Source organism: Electrona antarctica (genome assembly GCF_951216825.1).
Source record: "Electrona antarctica genome assembly, chromosome: 19".
In the NCBI taxonomy this organism is placed as follows: domain Eukaryota; kingdom Metazoa; phylum Chordata; class Actinopteri; order Myctophiformes; family Myctophidae; genus Electrona; species Electrona antarctica.
The window spans coordinates 25,622,220-25,645,513 of NC_136800.1; the positions used below are offsets into that span (position 1 = coordinate 25,622,220).

General features: G+C 43.3%; 2 protein-coding genes and 1 long non-coding RNA gene across 7 annotated transcripts in view; 1 reads left to right on the forward strand and 2 right to left on the reverse strand.

Moving 5' to 3' along the window:
- Positions 1–2,332: 2,332 nt before the first annotated feature.
- Positions 2,333–10,154, reverse strand: LOC306943503 (uncharacterized protein). The gene is made up of 5 exons (XM_079529885.1): positions 9,829–10,154; positions 6,076–6,363; positions 5,429–5,579; positions 3,355–3,536; positions 2,333–3,120 (listed from the first exon to the last, which is right to left on the reverse strand). The coding sequence occupies exons 1-5, from the start codon at positions 10,102–10,104 to the stop codon at positions 2,947–2,949; spliced, it is 1,071 nt and encodes a 356-aa protein (XP_079386011.1). The 5' UTR covers positions 10,105–10,154; the 3' UTR covers positions 2,333–2,946.
- A 1,959-nt stretch (positions 10,155–12,113) lies between these two features.
- Positions 12,114–14,091, forward strand: LOC306943338. Its single transcript, XR_013792389.1, has 2 exons — positions 12,114–12,224; positions 12,377–14,091. It is a non-coding gene; the product is annotated as an uncharacterized lncRNA (long non-coding RNA).
- Positions 13,267–23,294, reverse strand: part of rasal2 (RAS protein activator like 2) — a 110,839-nt gene continuing 100,811 nt past the window's right edge. For 4 of the 5 annotated variants that reach the window (XM_079529603.1, XM_079529601.1, XM_079529602.1 and 1 more), the window contains exons 18-22: positions 22,105–22,714; positions 21,586–21,711; positions 21,128–21,330; positions 19,693–19,780; positions 13,267–14,885 (exon numbers count right to left, since the gene is read on the reverse strand). In XM_079529603.1, the coding sequence (XP_079385729.1) occupies positions 14,715–14,885; positions 19,693–19,780; positions 21,128–21,330; positions 21,586–21,711; positions 22,105–22,714 (1,198 nt within the window). In that variant the 3' untranslated portion in view covers positions 13,267–14,714. The remainder of the gene's footprint in view (positions 14,886–19,692; positions 19,781–21,127; positions 21,331–21,585; positions 21,712–22,104; positions 22,715–23,294) is intronic. The other variant, XR_013792388.1, reaches the window with a different exon arrangement.

Below are 23,294 nucleotides of genomic sequence, written 5' to 3' on the forward strand. Positions count from 1 at the left end.
CATTCGTGAGCTCATCACTGATAATCCCAAAAAGTCGCTTCTACAGTTACTTGAAGAAGAAAGTACCTGTACCAGATTAAATAACTGAAATCACTAAAATCACTAAATCACTAAAAATCACTAATCACTAAATACACATATGAAACCCCACTTAGGCAACCACGTAAAAAAGAGGACAGAAAATGGTACATATAGAACAGTAGAGGAGCGCTAATCACAGATTAACTAAATCACTAATCACTAAAATCACATATGATACATATGTCATATGTATCATATGTACCATATATGTCATATGAATGTGAAACATTGTTCTGAGCTAACTTAAATAAACTTTGATATGCTTGGGGGAAAACTCATGTCTCAATCTCATTGGCGAACTTGTGCATAATGGGAAACCCAATTTACAGAGTCATTGTATTTCCTTGATATCAATATCAAGGTGGCCATTTTGAATCATTAAGAGTAAATTCTTTGCCCACCAGGTTACACATAGGTTGTTTGTTTTGAGCTTAACTAAATCTGGGCGAAAATGTACAATAGATTTTGGTGAATAGTGACCGTATTGGTAATAAGTAAATTAAAGTGCTCTAGCCTAGATAGATTTAATCATCATAATAAAAATAGTAAGATATAGTAAGATTTGGGTATAACAAATCTTCCTATAACTGCCATCTCGGAAATATACAAATTAGGCGTCCACCCAATCATAAAGAAAAGTATTTCAACATACATAATTGTCTAAAAATGTGAAATACACAAGTTTGCATATGTTGATCATCTGGTTTAAACATTACAGCCCACACCGTTTCTATGTGGTGGCCATATTGGATTTGGCTGATGTGGCGACCCCGAAGGTCGCTGACTTTGGTGCCCTAGCTAAATCATTAGAGCATGCCCTGGGCTACATCTGGGGAATCTTTGGTGATTAGACTGATGTTATCCTGGACCATTCATAGAGAAGCAGCAAGCCGTTTGCGGCTGATATTTTAGTTAGGCCATCAGTTTATACCACAGGCATTCAATATTATTTTTAAGCAGTTTCTTCACAAGTATTATGGAGTTGGTTACCTTGTACACATTATGTACATCATTCTTGGGAACATCAATTATTGCATAAAGTTGGTTGGAAAAATATTCGCCAATAAATGAAAATGTTCACAATATGTATGAATTTTAAGCAATTTCCTCACACTTGATTTCAAATCAGAATATTGAATTGGATTCCCCATGAAAACATAAGAAAACTAGAAAAAGTGCCCTTCTGGGCACAGGTCTCCACCAGCAGGATAGGAGTGTGTGTGATGTTTGGCAAAATGTTTAGGGTGTGTGTGTCAAACAAACCCGTCTTGATCACATGACTATGGAGAGCATGTGTACCGATTTGCGTGAAATTTGGATAAAATCTGAAGGAGTAATATTAGAAAATGTGTTTTACATATGTTGGCCTCCTGGTGGCGCTATAAAGAGCAGATGTGAAAAATTCCAGGCAAAGGTTTTTCCTTGGCCTCTAGAGAGTTGGCATACAAAGTTATCCACAGATCCGTGCAGTTAGAGGTAAAAACACGTTTTGGCCAGTTATAGCGCCACCATGAGGCTGAGTTGAAAATGTTCATGTGGCATTTCTTCCTCGGCCTAGTGGGAATGTGCGTGCACAATTTCACGGAAATCACACGATGTGTTCATGATTTGCAGCATTTTGTTTGAAACTGAGCACTCCTGCGAACTTTGGAAGCCAATCTTAGCCAATCAGGATGGAGTCTGAGAAATCTGAAAGACCTGTTTCGTTGAATGGCTCTAGAGAGACTGTGTACCAATTTGCATGATGTTTGGACAAAATCTGTAGGTGTACTGTCCAAAAACTTGTTTTGCACAAAGTGGCCTCCTGGTGGCGCTATAACAGGCCCTTCTGGAAATTTTGGGGCAGAGGTTCATCGTTGGCATCCAGGGAGTGTGTGTGCACAATTTGGCATCGACCGGGTTAACGGTGCCGGAGATTAGCTGTTCACAGACGGAAGGACGGACACACACACGGACGGACGGACGGACGGACGGACGGAGTGCAAAACATACTCTCTCCCCATGCCTTCGGCCTGGTGGAGACAATGACACTTCAGTCTATATTTCTACCTCGATTAGTCAAAGATATAGGCATTTTATTATGTTTCAGCATAGTGGTGGCCGCCATCTTTAAATGGTCCATTTTGAGGGCTTAACATCCATTTGTTAGCTAGGCATACAGCAGATTTGGATTCAGCAGACCTTAATACCCCTAGAAAACATGTATGCCATAAATTAACACGATTTGCCTTCAGCACTTTAAATAAGCACATTTTCTGAAATCCTGCCTTGACTAGTTGGGCACATACATATTTTATTTGAGGACTGGGACTATTAATTGCTTCAGCATGAAGACTAAAGCATTCCAAATACATTTACACAAGCTTTGATCTCTGGTAAGTCAGCCTCGGAGCTGACTTGAGGATGAGTGTATGATGTGCCCAAATTCACAGCCAAAAAATATGATGAATCCCACACCTAACGTAGTAATGGTCGGACATTCTCCGACCATTACAAAAATATGACCGTAAATTGCTCAAAATATGAGCGTAAATTGCTTGATGAATCAGGCAGATTGGTCGTAACAGTGCTGGTGTATACTCTTAAATGGGGAAATAAAAGAAAGCAAAAATAATATCAACTATTATACATATATAATAAGCACAGTCAACATCCTAAAACAACAACACACTCAACATTGTCTAAACATTGCCATTTCCTACAAATGTGGTAAATGTTACCAGTCCAAGAACCCCAAGAGAACGCCAACAAAAGGGGCAATTACAAAGAAGGAAAAAAATCTGTTCAGGCTATTAATCCAACTGGAATTGGAGTATGAATCTCCATGTAACCTGGCTAGTAGTCACAGAGTGAACAGGGTGTGAACTAATCACTTCTGGCTTTTTTCACCATTTCAAATATTTGGTACAACGCATTCTGCACACCAGAGTCGTCAAGGGATGCACCGGTTGCACATGTGTCAATGATGTGGTAAGGGCGCTCGTCCCCAATAACGTCAGCCAGGGACAGCTGTGAGGCTTTGTAGGACCCTTGAACCTCCTGAAAAACAAGGAAATGAACATTCAACTTTGAGACACCCAAAACCTCTACACAAATTGGTAACACAAAAATAGGTCCCATGTTGAAAAATGGGACTTGCAGACAAGATCCTATTCATACCCCCCCCCCCCCTATTTGAGGCAGGGTTACTGTTTGGAAAGACAGTAGAAGATTTTTTTGAATGGAAAAGTGTAATTGGTGTGTGTATTCTGTATGTTTATTGGTCCTTCTTACCCGTTTGTTGGACAGTACCACTAAAGGGAGCTTGGGATCTGCAGCAGCCAGCAGTTCCTGCAGGTGTGTCTTGGCCAAGGAAAACCGGATTTTGTCGGAAGCGTCTATAACAAACACCAGCACCAGAGCCTTGGGCATGTATTTCTGCCAGTAATCCTTCCGCAGGTCCTCGCGCCCTCCAACTACATAGAGTAAGAGACCAGAATAAAAATTGCCACACTGGGCTAGGGTAGCAGGAATTTGGGGGCGGGACGAGTAGGGCAGTAGGGTGAAGGCCTATACGTCCTCCCGGTGGGGGGGGTCCTCACTGGTAGGTGGGTCAGTAGGATACAACCTACTATGTGTGTGTGGAGTGTGTGGAGAGGCATAAAGACTAAATTGGGAACTACTCTAAGGCGGAACTATTGTGTTCTGAGTCGTTCATATTTGCGGTGCGCACATACATACACACACAAAAGTGGCTGGTTTGCTAGAGACGCGGCAGCCAATGAGAATGATAGCTTGCTAGTACGGCCCAGAGTAATCTAGTAAGAGAGTGGCGACACTAGCGTTGACTCCCATTGTAACAATGGAATGCGGAAGTGCTCATTCTATCTCAATGGGATAGTTCCAATGTTTGGAACTATAGCCCATAGCGCCCCGCTTTGCGCCAAGATCAAAGCGTGTCGCCACTCTCTTACTATATTACTCTGGTACGGCCACTACGACAGCCAATGAGAGAGATAGCTTGCTAGTCCAGAAAGGCAAAGCGATCGTTTATAAACCAGCTCTGCTGTGCTTCACACAGCAGCTGGTAAAAAAAAAGAAGATAGTAACATATACAGTACATGTGCATGTTTTCCCTGTACTGTAGTAGCAAAGTTAGGTAAACCTTTTGTGAACAGCTTCACAGTAGGTTATGTTCCATACTGTATATACAACAACATTTTGTTTAAAAAGGTGCAATATGTTCCATATATACTGTGAAACAAATTTAGTTATATGTTGATGCAGATGGGGGCGTTGAAATGTACCATTTTCATATCACATCTAGTCTAGTACAGTAAATAAGCCGAGCAGAAGATTTCATGGAGAAAAAACATATTTTAACACTTTTCCTTGATGTTGAAAATTGGGGTCAAAATGACCCAAAGACCCTACCTGTGGTAGGCAACCCACTATAAAGTACTTTATACTTTTGTTTATCCTTTGTTGCATGACTGCATGCCACTTGACAAACCAATTTATTATTTCAGTTGAGAATACTCAACCTGTGAAATGGACATAGTGGCCGAATTTGGTATTGCAGCTCGAGCCAGCGCTGGGCCGTTGACTATCATTGCGCACGTTCATGTTATTGGGCCGATGACACGTGAACGCTATGTTTCATACGTGAACGCGCGCAAATGGCGCAATGATAGTCAACGGCCCAGCGCGTTCATGTTTTGGCCCAATGCCATCCCAGAATGCACTCTGTTCCTACCCGGAAGGAGGAGTGAAATCACCTCATGCGCTTTTGAGCAACTTAATGCAAGTGGATGGGAGGAGAAATCCGGTGACGTCTCTATTAATATACTCTTAAGGTGCCAACATGCTTTTAGGGGGGTCCCCAGGTGACAGTAAAGTGCCAATTAATACCTTAAAAAGAAAATAAATTAAATAAAAACAGACCATTATTGCATTATCGGGTGGCCAAATTATCAAATAATATTAAAAAGAAGCATTTAAAAAAAATAGCTGATCTACAAGCTCCCAGCGGCTCGCAACACAAGGTTTTGTGAGCTTGTAGATCACAATACTTATTTGTGGAACAGAGTTAAACAAACTTTAATACCACATCACAACTTGTTCCAAATGCTTGTCAGGGCGGGTCCCCTGTTCAAAACTTCAAATATGATTATTTTGGTGGGTCCCCACTCCCAGTTCAAATAAGATTTTGGGGGGTCCCCAGTTCAAATAAGATTATTTTGGGGGGCCACGGCCATAAGGTTGAGAACCACTGAGCTATAAGGACACACTTAAGACTGGAGTCAGGTGCCTTAAACACTATCACTGACAAATTGACAATGATATTAGTGAGTATATATGGACTTACTCTCAAAGAACTCAATCTGCTGGCCCTCTCTTTGGATGGTGACAACGTTGAATCTATCTGTAGGAAGCACATTCTGCTTCGACACTGCTCCAGTTGAGAAACAGCGCACCAGCGAAGTCTTCCCTGCTCCATCCAGACCCAACACCAACACCTGCCACCACAATAACAATATACCGGTAGTAGAAATGTTTCATTCTTCCTTGCACGTATAAACAGCCATAAATCAACATATGGGTTGGGATATTATCAGCCTCTTCCCCACTTCCATTTTGTGTTTACAGTCGCGCAAATCTATCTTAATATAAATAGAAAACATCTAATCATATATAGCTTGTTGCTTAGCAGAAAAGGAAATAAAAATATAAAATGTAAAGATATTTTAAAATATATTTTCGTGAACGGAAATAGCAGCTTCCTTACTCGGATTTCGGGAGGTGTAGTCTCTATATAGCATTCAGAGATTGTGGAATAGTTGTCTGGCTACGCTAGACTACCCACTACTGAACACAGCTCTCGCTGGTTGCACAGGTTATTTTCATAGTTATATTAACCTCGCATCACCAGGCTTTCCACCTTGGAGGAAAAGTTATATAGGTTATTTTCTTGCGTTTCTCTGAATGAAAGCATGTTTTTTTGCTGGGGTTTACCTGCGTGGCTGGCCTTTTCCGAGAGACCGTCACATTGTGATGCCGGTGGAGATGCCCACTCAAATTGGTGGTGTTCCAGTTTACGTACGGGACACGCTGCATGCAGTGCTTGCACACAGTGTTACTTCTGTTCACCGTTCTCTCTCCCGCGTCGTTGTATTCAACAGCGAAACCGAAATGTTCCCACACCGCAGATTTGAATGAAGAAGCCGGGATTTCTTCAAACTCTGCTTCTCCTTCACTTGTCATGGCCTTCCGTTTTCTGTTTTCCAGAGCCCTGTCCAGAATCTGCTGGCACATTTAACAATTCCGGTTTTTGAGATATCAAATATAATGTTTAACTGTTGCCTTCAAAATATGATCATCATAATTCATGTTTGTGAAAAGCCATACATTTAATTTAGAATTACATTTATGATGTGCATTTTTAAATGACTTATACTAGTTCCAGATTTAAATTGGCTACTGAACCCCATAAAATGTGCAGTGTGTCTATAGTATTTTCATATCTACCAGGTAGGGCCGGGCTTAATTTCCGGGCCTGTTGAGAACTCGTTTTTGGCTGCTGGTGGGCGCGGCTGCACTAATAACTTTGGGGCAGGCCCGTCTAAGTTTAAATGGACAGGTATCAGTCGAAAGGGAGACATCGAAGAGGAAGGATGGATGGGGAAGGATCAACATATCAAATGTCAGAACAGGTCAGCTCCATATATGGAGATCTAAGGGTTTGAGATCAGATGTAGAGTTGCTGGCCAATAATGATGACATTAGGGATCCCCATATATGGGCTTAATATTGATGACATCAGGGATCTCCATCTGTCATGTGATGTCACGAGGTATGATCATATATGGTCATGACTGGGGGTGACCAATTAACTAACTAACTGACGGGAATTGCACGTGTTCATAGTAAATGCGACCTGTGGTCGCAAAAAATGCACCATGTCTCTGTCTGTATAATCCACATAACTCGAGGTCCATGGTCCATATATGGAGCTGGCCTGTTCTGACATCACAACACTCCATATTTGGGCATGCCTGACACAGAACTCCATAAAGGGACACAGAGAGACACAAACAGAAATCTCCATATATGGGCATAAAAGGGACACAGATGGGTGGAACGGGTACTCTGCATTTCCGGTTGTCCAGAACCAGCACAAAAGTCTCATTTGGCAAATGCTTGACAAAGAACTCCATATATGGGAATAAAAGGTACACGTACATAATAACTGGTTGCCCGGAACCAGCACAAAAGCCTCTGCACAGGCACCCCTAAATCTCCATATGTGAATGTTTTTGATCTAATTCTATATGTTTTTTGTTCTTGCTTACCGTAAATCGCTCTGGATTAAGAGCGTCTGCTAAATGTCTAAATTGTAATTTTGAATTGTATGAATCTAGCCTGTTCTGACATCACAACACGGGCATTCGGGCACTGCTCTAGTTTATTAAATATACAATTTCAGCAAACGTTCAATACAATAAACATTGTCTTCATGCAAGTAATCAACTGTGGAAGTTTCATGGTGATAACTATTTCTTAAAAGTGTAATAAATATGAAAAAACCTTATCCCTAAATGTCTTTGCCTTTTTTACTATTTTGAAAAACATTTTGACGTGTTGATGTAGATCGACTATTGAACAATTAAAAAAAAAAGGCAAAGAAGTTTAGGGATAAGTGGTTTAGCACGGACGAAAATAGGGCCCTTACGGTCAAGCTACACCAGGCTTTTCTCGTGCGTTTACCCTAAACGCGCGGCCCGCGCGTGCGTTTTTAAAAATAGGACTGGACCTAAATTAAACGCACGCGCGGGGGTAAACACTCGCGTTTTGTGCACGAAAAGCCTGGTGTAGCGTGGCCGTTAGACTCTCGTAGCAGGCACATGGGGGGGGGGGGGGGGGGGGGGGATGGAGTATCCATTGAATGGGTTGAGTTGTATTTTTAATCATTTTTTTTTAATTTTGCTTCGCTGAACTTCTCTCTCCTCGTTGACTCCCCATTGTACCACCTCCCGAGCGGCGACTGGTTAGCTGTACGTCCTAGTTACTGCCTCTGATTGGCCGACCACGTACATGCAGGATGTTTATAACATAGATATTATAAAAAATAGATGCCTCACTGGCCGCTGCAGTTCATTGGAGCGACGTGTATCCCAATGAAGGCATGAAGTCAAGCGGAAGTGCAGTGCTGAAGGCTTTTTTTTCCCTTAACAAATCTTTATAACAGTCATGACAATACATTACAATACAAACAAGAAAACAAACAAACACAAACAACAAAGTTATTAATACAACAATACAACATCAGAGCCAGGGGGGATTACTAACATTAAAGAATGAACACAAAGCAACAGTTCTCCGCAGCTTTCTTATTTAGAAGTGCTGAAGGCACGCTGCGTCGCTGCCCAAGTGACGTCACTCATGCGACTCCTCCATGTCTCTCGCTGTCACTCAAGTGACTACTGGCCAATCACAGCGCGTCTTTTCCGGGACTTATGTTACGCACGCGGAATCTTGACATTGAAGGCAAATGCTTTGCAAGGAATCTCGGGAAAATTGTGCCTTCAATTGTGACACGCGCCTCAGAGCCGGAAAGGGCGTCTAGCCGTCTACGTTTATATGTCTATGGTTTATAATGCTGTTGTGTAGTGGGAGGCGGGACATGGGAAGTGAGGAAGAGAGAATTTCAGAGAAGCCAAAACGTAAAAATGGCAACGCCGATTAACACCGCTTCGCACACGTTTCCGTTGTCTCCTAAAGCTGTTGTATGCATCTTTGAAACATCTAACCAACACTCAAGCGACCGCGCAGGTCTCCCCGTGAACAGACAGTAGGTAAATCTGCGTCCTATGGAGGGTGGAAAAACCTACGAGGGACCCTAGGGTACCGCTGTCCAAAATTCAGAAAAGGTAACCGAGGGTCCCGAAAGGGGCTATGCGTGTCTGTGGATGAAAAAAAATCATCATTACACCACTACAGGGCACGAGGGACAGAACCAGTGACGTAGAGTCTGTGGGGGCCAGGGGGCCTCGGCCCCCATGAGGAATTGGACCAGTGTTAGCGAGGGGTGGAGGGGTGGGCCCCCATGACGATTATAAAAATATTTTGTCTCTGGACGGAACCCACAAAAGTCGGTGTGCGCTATGCGCGCACACACATTGTATGCCCCTTAGGTTTGAGCCCCTGCCCCCTCACGGCTCACTGAATCTGGCCCTGCAGGGGCCCAAACCTAGTGGCAGCGGTGGCCGAACGGATTGCGGAGCGGTCTTGATACCGGAAGGTTGCCAGTTCGAATCAGCGGTCCGACACGTTACAATTACCACCGCTGAAGTGCCCTTGAGCAAGGCATTGAACCACTACCATGAAATGTTCTATAAGCAGGGCCTGGCTGGAAACAAGTTCTTGAGCTTAGCCCAGATACCCTGGGTAAATATAGTAACTTTGCTTTGCATCTGAATCTCAGGCTATCAATCATTTGAGGATGAAATCTTGTCTGGCTCATGGACTATATGGCATTGTTTAATTTATAGTTTATAAATGTGCAAATTAATGTTTTTCAATGGATTCAGTTTACTCTAGAGACTGTCTAGACTAGAGACTAGGCTACCCTTCTCTTATTCTGAAGAGATCGCCCACCGGAAGTCATGAACACTGCACCGCACGGGTTATTTTCATAGTATAGATTAAACCTCGGGGGAAAGTTGTGTTTCTCTGAATGAAAGCACATTTTTTTCGCTGGCAGTTTACCTGCGTGGCTGGCCTTTTCAGAGAGACCGACACATCTGCGTGAATCTGGCGGAGATGCTGTTTCATATTGGAAGTACTCCAGTCTGTGTATGCAATATGCTTCAAGCAGTGCTTGCACACGGCGTTACTTCTGTCCACCGTTCTCTCTCCCGCGTCGTTGTATTCAACAGCGAAACCAAAATGTTCCCACGCCCCAGATGTGAGTGTAGCGGGTACTTCTTCAAACTTGTCTCTCTCTGCTGCTGCTTCTCCGCTTGTCATGGCTTGTGTTTTCATTTTTTCCGTCCCGAAGCAACTCCGTTCAGAATCTGGGCTCACTCAGCAGATTTAAGACATCCGTTTTATATCCGGGTTAGGAGCAAGGTTAGGAGCTAGCAGATAATGTTTCCGGTTGGCGGTTGCCTTCAGAATAAGAGTCAAATGCATAATTGTAGGCTACCCATATGTCTTTTTAACCATATGGGCCCTATTATGCGTGTCTTAAATGATGCCCATAACGCCACCATCTTATGCGTTATCCATATTATGCAAGTCGCACTGAGCACACACACAAAGGCTTACGACTCGTCAGCATAGGCCTATTTTACACATTGCCAGTGTTCATATATATGAATTAATTAAGGGCGCAATGCTTCTGCTATGCCCCTTGACTTAAAAAGCACGCCACATACAAATGCTTGATTTGACACAAGAGCCGATTGCGGGCCTGCTCAGCAGTGTTGCCATATCTGTTTATTATAAGCAACTTTTTCTGTAAAGTTGCTTGTAAATATTGGTATGGGTTGCGATTTTGCTTATTGTCTCCACCAGGCCTGTGTGTGCTTGTGTCCGTTCGTCCGTCTGTGTACAGCTAATCTCCGGCACCGTCAAATTTTGCACACACTCCTTGGATGCCAACGATGAACCTCTGCCCCAAATTTTCCAGAACGGCCTGTTATAGCGCCACCAGGAGGCCGACTTTTGAAAAACAATTTTTTTTATAATACTCCTCCAGATTCTGTCCATAAATACCGCAAATTGTTACACACTATCTCTATAGTCATGTGTTCAAGACGGATCTGTCCGATATTTCATATTCCATCCTAATTAGCTAACATTGGCTATCAAAGTTTGCAGGATTGGCCTGTTTTGAACAAAAAGCCTCAAATAATGAACGCAGCGTGCAATTTACGTGAAATCTTTCACGCACTTTCCTACTAGGAATACATCCCACCCTTTTCACATTGGCCTGTTATAGCGCGACCAACAGGTGGATTTTTGCAAAACACATATTTGGAACAGATGCCTCAAATCATCAAATTGCCATCCAAGGCGTAAGAAGAAATGGCACCCTTTTCACATTGGCCTATTATAGCGCCACCAGGAGGCCACAACCTGACCTGTGCCCTGGTGGAGACCTGTGGAGTTATGTATGGAGTTATGGAGGAGCGGTTGGCACTGCTCAAAAAATAATCTGTATGAACACAGAGCAACGTAAATGACAGGCAGCTTTTATTGTCAACACACACACTGAACAGACAGACAGGAAATGATGCAACGTGTCCGACATGGAGCCTACATCGTAGGCTACAAGGTGGTTTGTGTAACAAGAAAAAATAAACAAAAATAATTGGTGTTTATGTTGTGTCTTTGATGATGTTTTTGTTTATGCTGTGGATGTGTTTGTTAATAATTGGTGTTTATGTTGTGTCTTTGATGATGTGTTTGTTTATGCTGTGGATGTGTTTGTTGTGTTATGTTGTGTGTTTGCTGTTTGTTTACGTTGTGTTTATGCAGATAAACAAGTCAACAGATAACAGCAGTATCTTAAAGGAGCATAACAGTCTTTTTGATATGTGGGTCATTTGTCACTCTTATTTATGATTTAATTCCTCTTAATTTATCTTTACCAATTATTGAGATATATTGGCCTATTCAAAACATATCGTAAACATCTCAAAATGGTCAGTTCCTCAATATGATAGTTTGAAGGCGTTCTCATGCACTTATAATAATTAAAGTCCCATATCTCTGCTGTACAGAGGAAACCTCTCCAAAATGTTCATTTTTCAGGAAATTAAAAATGTAATTTTTTAAGGAAATTAATAAAACCTTGTTTTATACGGTTCAATACTGCCTTATCAAGGTTGGTGTTGTGACATTAGATATTGTCAATTACTTGCATGAGAAGGAGAGGTGGTGGAGTTAGCTGTTTTAGCAGACAGTTTGAGGGTCCAATGAGGTTAAGAGGTTTTGTCCAAAGCGTTTTTAATACTTTCCATTGGTTCAATATTTTTTAAACAACACAGACGTAAAGGGTGTTCAATAGCACTGATTTATGAAAAAGAAATTGAGTTATGAGGTTTCCTACAGACAGCAACGATTTTATGCATGTATTTGCATGGACTGTAGGGGAGGTTAGCTGAAACAGTCCCATATGCATGTATTTGCATGGACTGTAGGGGAGGTTAGCTGAAACAGTCCCACATGCATGTATTTACATAGGACTGTAGGGGAGGTTAGCTGAAACAGTCCCATATGCATTTATTTACATAGGACTGTAGGGGAGGTTAGCTGAAACAGTCCCATATGCATGTATTTACATAGGACTGTAGGGGAGGTTAGCTGAAACAGTCCCATATGCATGTATTTACATAGGACTGTAGGGGAGGTTAGCTGAAACAGTCCCATATGCATGTATTTGCATGGACTGTAGGGGAGGTTAGCTGAAACAGTCCCATATGCATGTATTTGCATGGACTGTAGGGGAGGTTAGCTGAAACAGTCCCATATGCATGTATTTACATAGGACTGTAGGGGAGGTTAGCTGAAACAGTCCCATATGCATGTATTTACATAGGACTGTAGGGGAGGTTAGCTGAAACAGTCCCATATGCATGTATTTACATAGGACTGTAGGGGAGGTTAGCTGAAACAGTCCCATATGCATGTATTTGCATGGACTGTAGGGGAGGTTAGCTGAAACAGTCCCATATGCATGTATTTGCATGGGACTGTAGGGGAGGTTAGCTGAAACAATGGACCTGTATGTGAGAACAGCATAATCAGAACAGCATTTTAATGAATTTACATTGTATGTGATTGTTTTGTGTCTAATGTTTTGAGAGGCACCTGACTTCGTGACAAGGTATAGATAGACCAGCATAAAAATAAAAAATAAAATACACCGGCTTAAAGGTCCAGGTGCATACACACGGGGGATGTTTATTTTGTGATTTGATTCACATATTTAAACTGATGTTTATAGTTCGGTACATCCACACAGAACTTGAGTATCATGTGCCGGTAAAGCTACATAACTCTTCAAAGATCAAAAATTCTCTTCAAATAAATGCATCCACCTGTATGAATGAGCTATCGATGTGAAAAATCTGCAACGCATTTTAGGATTTTATGCGTCTTGCACTCGGTAAGTAAGGATGGCAAAAGACCCACATGTCGAAAATAACCAGTATATGTTCATTTAATAACAGTAGTTTGCAACAGTTAAGGTCAAATACAAGTACAAAGGTGGTGGGGAGGATTCACAACAGTATAGGAATAAATTAAATGTCTTTTAATGCAAACCTTTTTTTGCCTGAAACCCCCAAAACTGGCAAAAATATATACATTATATATTTATGTAGTAAAACCGGCAGGGTAATAAAAAAAAGAAAGTAAGAAAAAAAAAGGTTCCACTTTGCTCTGCAACAGCCAATGAAGAAACCAAACAAAAAAACAAGTGGGGTTAAACACGGAGTGCATACGTTACGTTTTATTAGTTTGTTTTTGGTTTGTATTGCCCTGCAGTCACGGCTTCTCCAGTCGAATAACTCCATCTGTTCTCCAATGTGCTTTAATCCTTTTGAATTGTTGAAAATCAAAAAAGGCTGATTTATACGTAGTTCTGCACGGAAAATGCCAGCTCTTCGAGCTCACAATGCGCTGTGAGCTTATAGATCTGGCTATTTTCAGAAAATGAAAAACAAACACGCAATTAAGGGTGCGTTCGGAAATACGCGCAGAGAGCTCGATCTGATTCAGTACGTTTATCGACATTCAGAATAGATGTAACAAGTAACAATGTAATTTGGGGTTAAGCGCGCCACTGAGACATCCCATTATTGATGTGCAACCTCTTTTTCTAACTCGGCACTGCAGCACTGTCGGAGCGTATCTTCGAACGTACCCTTCTGTTGCGCGTTGGCACAGCGCCACCGAACAAGTAGCTGATCTACAAAGCGCCGGCGACATTCAACTAAGCACAAATCAGGTATCCGTCCCCATCCGTCCAAAAATGACTTCTCTTCGCTCGTCCACACCACACGCCTTAAAATCTCTTTAAAACCGCATCTCTTCTGGCTGCAAACGGCTACTGTAGCTCAGCATTATAAAACATGTTAGCATCTCTGTACACCAAATACAGATAGAACCTATGTACAATACATGTTTATAGATATAGAACTCTATACATATATCCATGCTGTCGGGTGGAAACCTTGTATCTCAATATTTCATTTTTTTTGTGTAAACTGATGCCCCTACTTCATCACACAAAAGTAGCAGAAATAGCTGATCGTGCGCTGTGCGCTTGTAGATCGGCTATTTTCACTATTTGAATGCGTCTTTTTAAATAATGACAAAAGTACAAGATATACGAGCTTTCCACCAGACAGCAACGTCGATCTATTATTGTATCTAGACATTCTTTGTAGACCCGACAAAGTCCAGCCAGTCACGGAGCCTCCGCAGAAGAGAGGAGGGCGTGTTCTGAGCAGGCGTGCGGCCGTGGGGAGGCGAAGCCCCGCCCCCCGTGGTTCAGTGACTTTGTTTGTCCGTCCGTCCGCCCGTCTGTCCGATCAATCTATCGACTGATGGATGTATCGACGGACGGACGGATGCGTCGACTAGCAGTTGCTGTTGCGGAACTCTCCGTTCTCGGTGATGGACAGCTTGGTGGCGTTGCTAGGCGACTGCAGACCGTTGCGGAGGTTCTGCACGCTGTAGCGCTCCTTCACCTGCGTCAGTGCCGCCATGAGCCGAGAGTTGGCCGCGTCCAGAGAACTGATCCTCTTCTCCTGATGGACGGAGAGAGAGAGAGACAGAGAGAGGGAGGGAGAGAGAGGGAGAGAAGATGTGATGCATTGCTATTATTAACCCATTAACCCTGTAGACCTGGGTAAGACTAGCCTGATTAAGACTCTGAACCTCATGCGCTCAGTGGAGTAGGCAGGGTCTATGGGTTGGAGTTTGCTCATAACAAGGTAAGAAAACAACCCAAACCTCTAAAAAAAAAAAGGTCTTACCCTTTAAGACGCGAGACCTGTCAAGGGGAAACATTGTTATGTCCAACATTGTTACTTTTCAGGATTCAAATAAAAAAAATAGCAAGTAGCATATCAGAAGTTGTGGATCTGCTACTTTTGCCGTATTTTCATTTGCTTTAGTGCGACGTTGTAGTATGTGCATTTATAGGAACATTAGACGAAAATGGATCGCAGAGGTAGAGCTTTTAGAACTCTTCTAGTTGAATAGGCCTAGGCTTTTGGTTTTATCCTTTAATAAAAGTTTGTAAATAGTACAGTGGTACCCTTTTCAATGATTTCTAAAAGTATTGAATCAATCAACCAATCAGCAGTAAAGTAACTATATTTACTAGTACTGTACTAGGGTACAATGTTGAGGTATTCTTACTTTACTTGAGTATTTCCAATGTCCAATACTTACTTACTGCTACTCCACTACATCTCAGAGGCAAATATTGTACTTTTACTCCACTACATTTAATTGAAAACTTTAGTTTCTTTGGAGATTATGATTATTATTACAAAATATACATTTTGGCCATTTGAAAATAGCCGATCTACAAGCTCACAGTCACAGTACGTCACATGGCGATTTGTGACGCATTGTGAGCTTGTGCTATTTTCAAGAGATTTTTATATACTGGGACATTCTGCATAATGCATACTTTTGTTACTTTAAATACATTTTGATACCAAAACTTTTGTACTTTTACTCAAGTACATGTAGAATTCCAGACTTTTACTTGTAACTACATTGCAGTATTGATACTTTTACTTAAGTAAATAATTTGAGTACTTTTTCCACCACTGCTGGAAACACTAATAATGTTTTATGTCCCCGGTTTTCAATGCCGACTACTAGACAACTGTCCCAGTTTTCGCCACAATTAAAATAATAATAGTTGTTACTTGTTCTCATCAGTTGCATAGATGTTTATCAACTTCTGTTCATGAACATGCTCACCTAGCTTGGCCTAGCCAGCCTGCTTTCTAGTCTAGAGGGGCGGGCGCGCAAGGAGCAACCGCTGGTGAATATTGGATCTCCGCTTAATATTAGCGTCCAAACTTGGGGGTCCTGGACAGGAAAACGCTTGAGAACTACAGCCCGAAGATAGTTGGCTAGCTACATAATGTAAAGAGACTGATATCACACAGATAAAGGGAGGGCAGTGTCGCCATGGGAGGGTGGGGGTCTGCCAAATGGGCTGAAAGGCATGCATGTGGTCATGTGACACATCTCCAGCAGAATGATTGATGACAGTGTATGGAGGATGACAGTGTATGGAGGGGAGGGGTTTGAGGTTGGTGGGCGGGTGGAGCCAAATAAAACAGGGGGTCAAAAAGAAGCCAGTCAACCAATAGTCGGGTTCCAACAGAAGTGTAATCGGTTGGGAGCGCACACACACACACACACACACACACACACCCCCCCCCCCCCCCCAGGAGTGGCATGATCTGTACAGTAATTGCTTTTATCCTCGAGTCTACTGTGTCCGTCTGTGTGTGTGTGTGTGTGTGTGTGTGTGTGTGTGTGTGTGAGAGAGTGCGCATGTGCGTGTCTGCGTGCATTGTGTGTGTGTGTGTGTGTGTGTGTGTGTGTGTGCACGTGCGCACACACGTGGATGTACGTACTCATCATACAAGGCCGGCCAGTATCTATAGAACCACCCAGGTGGGGTGGGGGGTTCGGTGAAGGGGTTGAGGGGGTGGGGCCAGGCTGGGGGCGGGAGCTACATTTACCTGATTGGACGACCTCGGTCGCTTTATTGACCTGGAAGTCACATGGAACATAATGACAGTCATTATGCCTGTACAGTGGCCTCGCTTGCTCAGAAAGCCAGCAGATCTACAAGCTCACAATGCTTTGTGTCGTGACACCCGGTTGAACTTGTAGATCTGCTATTTTATTTTATTATTATTTTTGAGCGACACCACAGTACCATGAAGTATAAATCAGTCTTCAGTGCCCCACAGACACCAATGACTATGTTTTGTAAACAAAGTCACTAGTAACTAATATTTGCATCTGAGATGTAGTGGAGTAGAAGTACTGGAAATTGTAAATACTCCAGTAAAGTAAAACACAATGTAGTTAGTTACTTTACACCATTGATCGCCACTTTTTATCCCAACAAACGTGCAGGGATGTTTTACTTAAATTACAAGTAGTTGCAGGTTTTTGGACAAAAACATGGCTGCTTGTTAAGGACAACCATGTATGACATGTCTGCTGCTTTCCTAGGTCTGCGTGAGGATTTGGAGGACGGTGAATAAACAATCAAAGTCACTTTGAGTGACGGTCTAGCCACGATTCCTAACCTGTGGGCCGGGGCCCACTGGTCGGCCACGAGGACATACATACGTATAATACACATACTGTATATCCCTGCCCCATCTCTCTCGTAAAAGCACCACAAGGTTAAGGTATTGTGGTAGTGTACTGCCAAAATATTCAAATTAAACAATGGTGGTGAGAATAAACTGATTTCAATGCATCTTAAAAAATTAAAATTAATTCAACGTAATTCATGTGGAACACTGTAGCCACAAAGGTCACATTTTAATGATTTATTCGACATTGTGCAGGCACTCAGGACAACCTTGCTTTTCTGCAGCACAGTGATCTGAATCTTCGTAAAGGCAATGTTCGGAGCAGCCTGATTCTACATTCCTGGCTTACCTGTGAGGCACTACACTACATTCTATGTGATCCTAGTTTACTGAGGCAATACACTACATTCTATGTGATCCTAGTTTACTGAGGCACTACACTGCATTCTATGTGATCCTAGTTTACTGAGGCACTACACTACATTCTATGTGATCCTAGTTTACTGAGGCACTACACTACATTCTATGTGATCCTAGTTTACTGAGGCACTACACTACATTCTATGTGATCCTAGTTTACTGAGGCACTACACTGCATTCTATGTGATCCTAGTTTACTGAGGCACTACACTACATTCTATGTGATCCTAGTTTACTGAGGCACTACACTGCATTCTATGTGATCCTAGTTTACTGAGGCACTACACTGCATTCTATGTGATCCTAGTTTACTGAGGCACTACACTGCATTCTATGTGATCCTAGTTTACTGAGGCAATACACTGCATTCTATGTGATCTAGTTCCACTACACTGTCTCGGTTTTAATATTACGTGTTTACCTTGCTTATAGTAACTCTCTGGACAAGGGCGTCTGCTAAATGCCTAACTTATAAATGATGGCCTACTTGTGCGCAAGCAGAGCGTGCAGGTACTTCTACTAACTAATGTCTATTACAACTGCTGTTTTAAATCCTTTAGACACACCATTGACCTTATACCAACCTTGAAACGTACCTTAGTTACATCACCATCAACAGCCAATATAGTCAGGGGATATTAATAAAACCTGGGAATAAATGTCTTACCAAGAATTTTCTTCACCAATGTGTTTGTAAAGGTGTCTACTAACATATCCCACATTGGTTTATATTCAACCACCCTAGGGGAATATTTGACAGCTGCTGAAAGTTGGGGTACAATACAACCATTATAAGGCAAAATGTTCTACATTTCATTATGCTTTAAGTAGCATGTGACATGTCAAACTAGGGGGTTTTCATCATTCTGAATCCATTCCCAGCATTAGTTTTCACGAAAAACACTCCTTGGGCTAAACATGGCCATAGCCATCATCACAAATGTGATGAAGTCAGCACATTTGGGCATATTTGGGCAAGTGGCTATGGCCAAACTAGGGGGTCTATGGCCAAACTAGGGGTCAAACTAGGGGGTTTTCATGATTCTGAATCCATTCCAAGCTTTAGTTCTGCACGAAAAACACTCCTTGGGCTTAAAAAGGCCAAAGACGTCATCACAAATGTGATGAGGTCAGCACATTTGGGCACTTTGGGCAAGTGTCTATGGCAGTTTTTAGCCCAGGGAGTGTTTTTCGTGCAAAACAAAGGCTTGGAATGGATTCAGAATGATGAAAACCCCATAGTTTGACACGTCACATGCTATTTAAAGCATAATAAATTTAGAACATTTTGCCATATATTGGCTGTTGATGGTACCCCAACTTTCAGCAGCTGTCAAAAATACCCCTAGGGTGGTTAAATATAAACCAATGTGGGATATGTTAGTAGACACCTTTACAAACACATTGGCGAAGAAAATTCTTGGTAAGAAATGTATTCCCAGATTTGACTGGTAATACTGATAATATTCCCTGACTAATAAGGGACCACCATTCTTACCCCGACATACAGTACATACCTGTGTACCTTAGTTATGTTATCAAGAATGGTGGTCCCTAATTGGCCGGTGGACAACACCGACATACATACATAACCAGCTGATCCCTTATTGGCCGGTGGACAACACCAACATACATACACAGCCAATCGCAGTACTTGCGCACTCTGCTTGCGCAAGTATTAAGCAAAGAATAGTCAAAAGAGTCCAGGCTGGAAACATTGTCATTCAAATGGATTGGAGGATGTGATTCTATTATTTTTCATATATCCATCTATAACATTATGATGTAATTTTATTTTATATCTAAAATATTATGGTGTAATGTTTACCTGTGCATCAATGATCTTCTGTTTGGCGTCTATGACAGCCTGCATCTCTGCATGATCTCTCCTTAACTCCTCCTCCACTGCCATCAACCTACACACACACACACACACACACACACACACACACACACACACACACACACACACACACACACACACACACACACACACACACACACACACACACACACACACACACACACACACACACACACACACACACACACACACACACACACACACACACACACACACACACACACACACACACTCTCTTTTAGTTTAGACATATTTTAGTCCGCTGAAAAGTTTTAGTCGACTAAATCTACAGTTGATTTTGTCAACAAAGAAATATTTTGGCCTTGATGACGTCTTAATGGCTTGGTTGCACGGCGCGCTGTGAGCTACACTTGGTTGCACGGCGCGCTGTGAGCTACACTTGGTTGCACGGCGCGCTGTGAGCTACACTTGGTTGCACGGCGCGCTGTGAGCTACACTTGGTTGCACGGCGCGCTGTGAGCTACACTTGGTTGCACGGCGCGCTGTGAGCTACACTTGGTTGCACGGCGCGCTGTGAGCTACACTTGGTTGCACGGCGCGCTGTGAGCTACACTTGGTTGCACGGCGCGCTGTGAGCTACACTTGGTTGCACGGCGCGCTGTGAGCTACACTTGGTTGCACGGCGCGCTGTGAGCTACACTTGGTTGCACGGCGCGCTGTGAGCTACACTTGGTTGCACGGCGCGCTGTGAGCTACACTTGGTTGCACGGCGCACTGTGAGCTACACTTGGTTGCACGGCGCGCTGTGAGCTACACTTGGTTGCACGGCACGCTGTGAGCTACACTTGGTTGCACGGCGCACTGTGAGCTTGTAGAGTTTTCTGCAACCAAACATAAAATGACTTGTCTTTCAGTTCTACTGGATCTCTTCTCCACTAGTCCCTTCCTAACATTTGAGTCTAGTTTTTATCAATTACAAAATTGTCAATATAGATTTAGTCATCATGGCTCAGTTTTTATACAGTTTTTATTTAGTTTTCGTCAATGAAAAAAAAGGTAGTTTAGTCGACCAAATGAAAACGTGAGTGGAGATTAGGGCTCAGAAATAAAATTTGAAGGCCCGAATATTGAATATATTCGAATATGAATTATTCTTAATATTTTTGTCCCCATAGAAAATGACTTGTTAGTGTAAAAACAGGATACCAGCGGAAGAGGGACAGCGCACACGCTGCTCGGATCGAATAAAAAAAATCTATATTTTGTTTGCTTTTATAACTTCATACTAATACATAGTTTTTTTAATTGTCCCTGTCAAAAAAAACACTTTTTTTTAAATTCGAATATACATTTTTATAATCATATATAAAAACAATCCCCATATTCGAGGAATATTCAAATGTAGAATATTGGTTTCCCAGCCCTAGTGCAGATGTACCTGCATATGACGCTCTTCATCTGGCTGTCCTTGTCCTCCTGCTGGCGACGGAGGCGCTCCTCGCTGTCCTCCAGGCGACACTTGTACTCCAGCAGCAGCTTGTGCATCTGCTGCTCCTGGGCCAGGAGGCGCCGCTCATACTCCTCCAGCCTCCTCCCTGATGTACGTAGACGCTCCTTCAGCTTACTGATCTCCTGCTCATACTGAGAGGAGAGGAGAGGAGAGGAGAGGAGAGGAGAGGAGAGGAGAGGAGAGGAGAGGAGAGGAGAGGAGAGGAGAGGTCATGAAAAATAAATATGGAATATGTAAAAGAAAAAAGAAAAAGTAGGCTATATAAAATCATAAATGGAATAAGTAAAATTAAATTAAATAAAGAAAAAGTATGTAGAATTATGAATGGAATAAATAAAATGAAAATTAATTGATTGGTTGATTGATTGCCAGGTGTGCTCGGGTACCTTCTCAGTGGAGGTGTGTCCAGTGGGGGGCGTCTCCTCCTCCTCCTGGTATTGGCCGTTGCTAAGCACCCAGGCTGCCGTCCGCTCCACGGGCGACATGCTCACCGACTCCACCGGAGACTGCACCTGGACGTTACAGGTCAAAGGTGTGAAATTAGTTTTTGTGCATACCAGTAGTTCCCATCGTGTTATTTTTCCAAGAAAACAAAGAAAGGGAAGAAAAGAGGGGGGGGGGGGGGGGGGGTTAGGAGATCAAAGCAAGGAAAGAAAATTTAGAAGCTCGTTCTACACACACAGCACACTCGTAGGGTCTCTCTTAGCTAATTTTACAAACGGCGTAAGGAGTTTCCAGATATTTACAAGCTTGTTTCACAAACAGCACAACCGTCTCCCTTATCTTATATACAGGCTGTACAGCCGTACAACCTAGGGGTCTCTTTTCCACAACAAAAATTACATATAGTACTTGATGATGCATGCATGCGCGTGTGTGTGCGTGTGTGTGTGTGAGCACCGTACCTGCGGTGTTGCCTGCTTGTTCCTAGCAGGTACAGGACTGTCCACAGCGGGCCGGGGTACAGGCTGCGTGTGCGTGGGCGTGTGCACGGGCGTCTGCACGGGCGTCTGCGCGGGTGTGTGTGTCGGCGTGTGCGCGGGGGTGTGCACGGTTGGTGTGTGCGCCGCCGGCTCCGTATTGACGCTGCTGCTGTTGCTGCGCAGCGACGAGCTGTGAGGGAGCGACCTCTGGGTCCTGACCCCGCCCCCTGTCCCACCCCCGGCTCCTCCCACCCTGACGATGTGGGCGGTGCCAGCAGCCGCCCCGCCCTGCCGCACCACCGCCATGGCGGTGGGCGTGGCGGCGGGGGTGGGTCTCCGCCCGGGAGCGTTGGAGCCGCGGTCCTCACTGTGCGCCGTGCTCCGCCTACTGCCCACCTCCTCCAGGCTGCTGTTGGACGCCACGCGGCCACCCGGCCGCCCATCGTCAGAGTCGTCGTTGTTGTTGCTGCTCTCCGTGCTCAGGTTCTCCGAGCTGGACGCCGCCGCATCCTGGTCCGGTCGCCGCGGCAACAGCGAGGGATGCTGGTTGCTGAGGTGATAGACGGGGTTCTGGAAGGACAGCGGCTGGAGGCTGCAGCGGTGACAAGAGCAATACACTGTGTTTACACCAGGACTACAATAGAGCGTTGCAGTCCCGCCCCCCTTCATGACGACGCCAGGCCCAGGAAATAATTCCCAATGCATTTTTCCCATAGACATTTCAAAAAGTATTTATTTAAAGACCTTTTAAGCGTCGTACGAAGCCAACTCGAGTCGTGACAAATCATGACAACAAACACAATATTTTGAACCAAAAAAAGTGTTGTAACCTGCCGTTTTTGTTTGGCCCAAAACATTGTGTTTATTGTCATGATTTGTCACGACAAGAGTTGGCTTTGTCCGCGGCGTAAACGTCTTTAAATAAATACTTTTTGAAAAGTCTATGAGGAAAATTAACAGGGTTTTCTTTTCCGGGTCTCTCGAGGGGGCGGGACTGCGACGCTCTATACACTTTATTTACACCAGGACTACAATACACTTTATTTACACCAGGACTACAATACACTTTATTTACAACAGGACTACAATACACTTTATTTACAACAGGACTACAATACACTTTATTTACACCAGGACTACAATACACTTTATTTACACCAGGACTACAATAC

Coding starts and splice junctions, on each gene's coding strand:
- LOC306943503 (XM_079529885.1), bottom strand. CDS start 10,104: ATGAAAACACAAGCCATGACAAGCGGAGAAGCAGCAGCAGAGAGAGAC. Junction 6,364..9,828: donor TGAAAAGGCCAGCCACGCAG/GTAAACTGCCAG, acceptor ATGTGCCAGCAG/ATTCTGGACAGGGCTCTGGA. Junction 3,537..5,428: donor GCAGATTGAGTTCTTTGAGA/GTAAGTCCATAT, acceptor TACTCTATGTAG/TTGGAGGGCGCGAGGACCTG.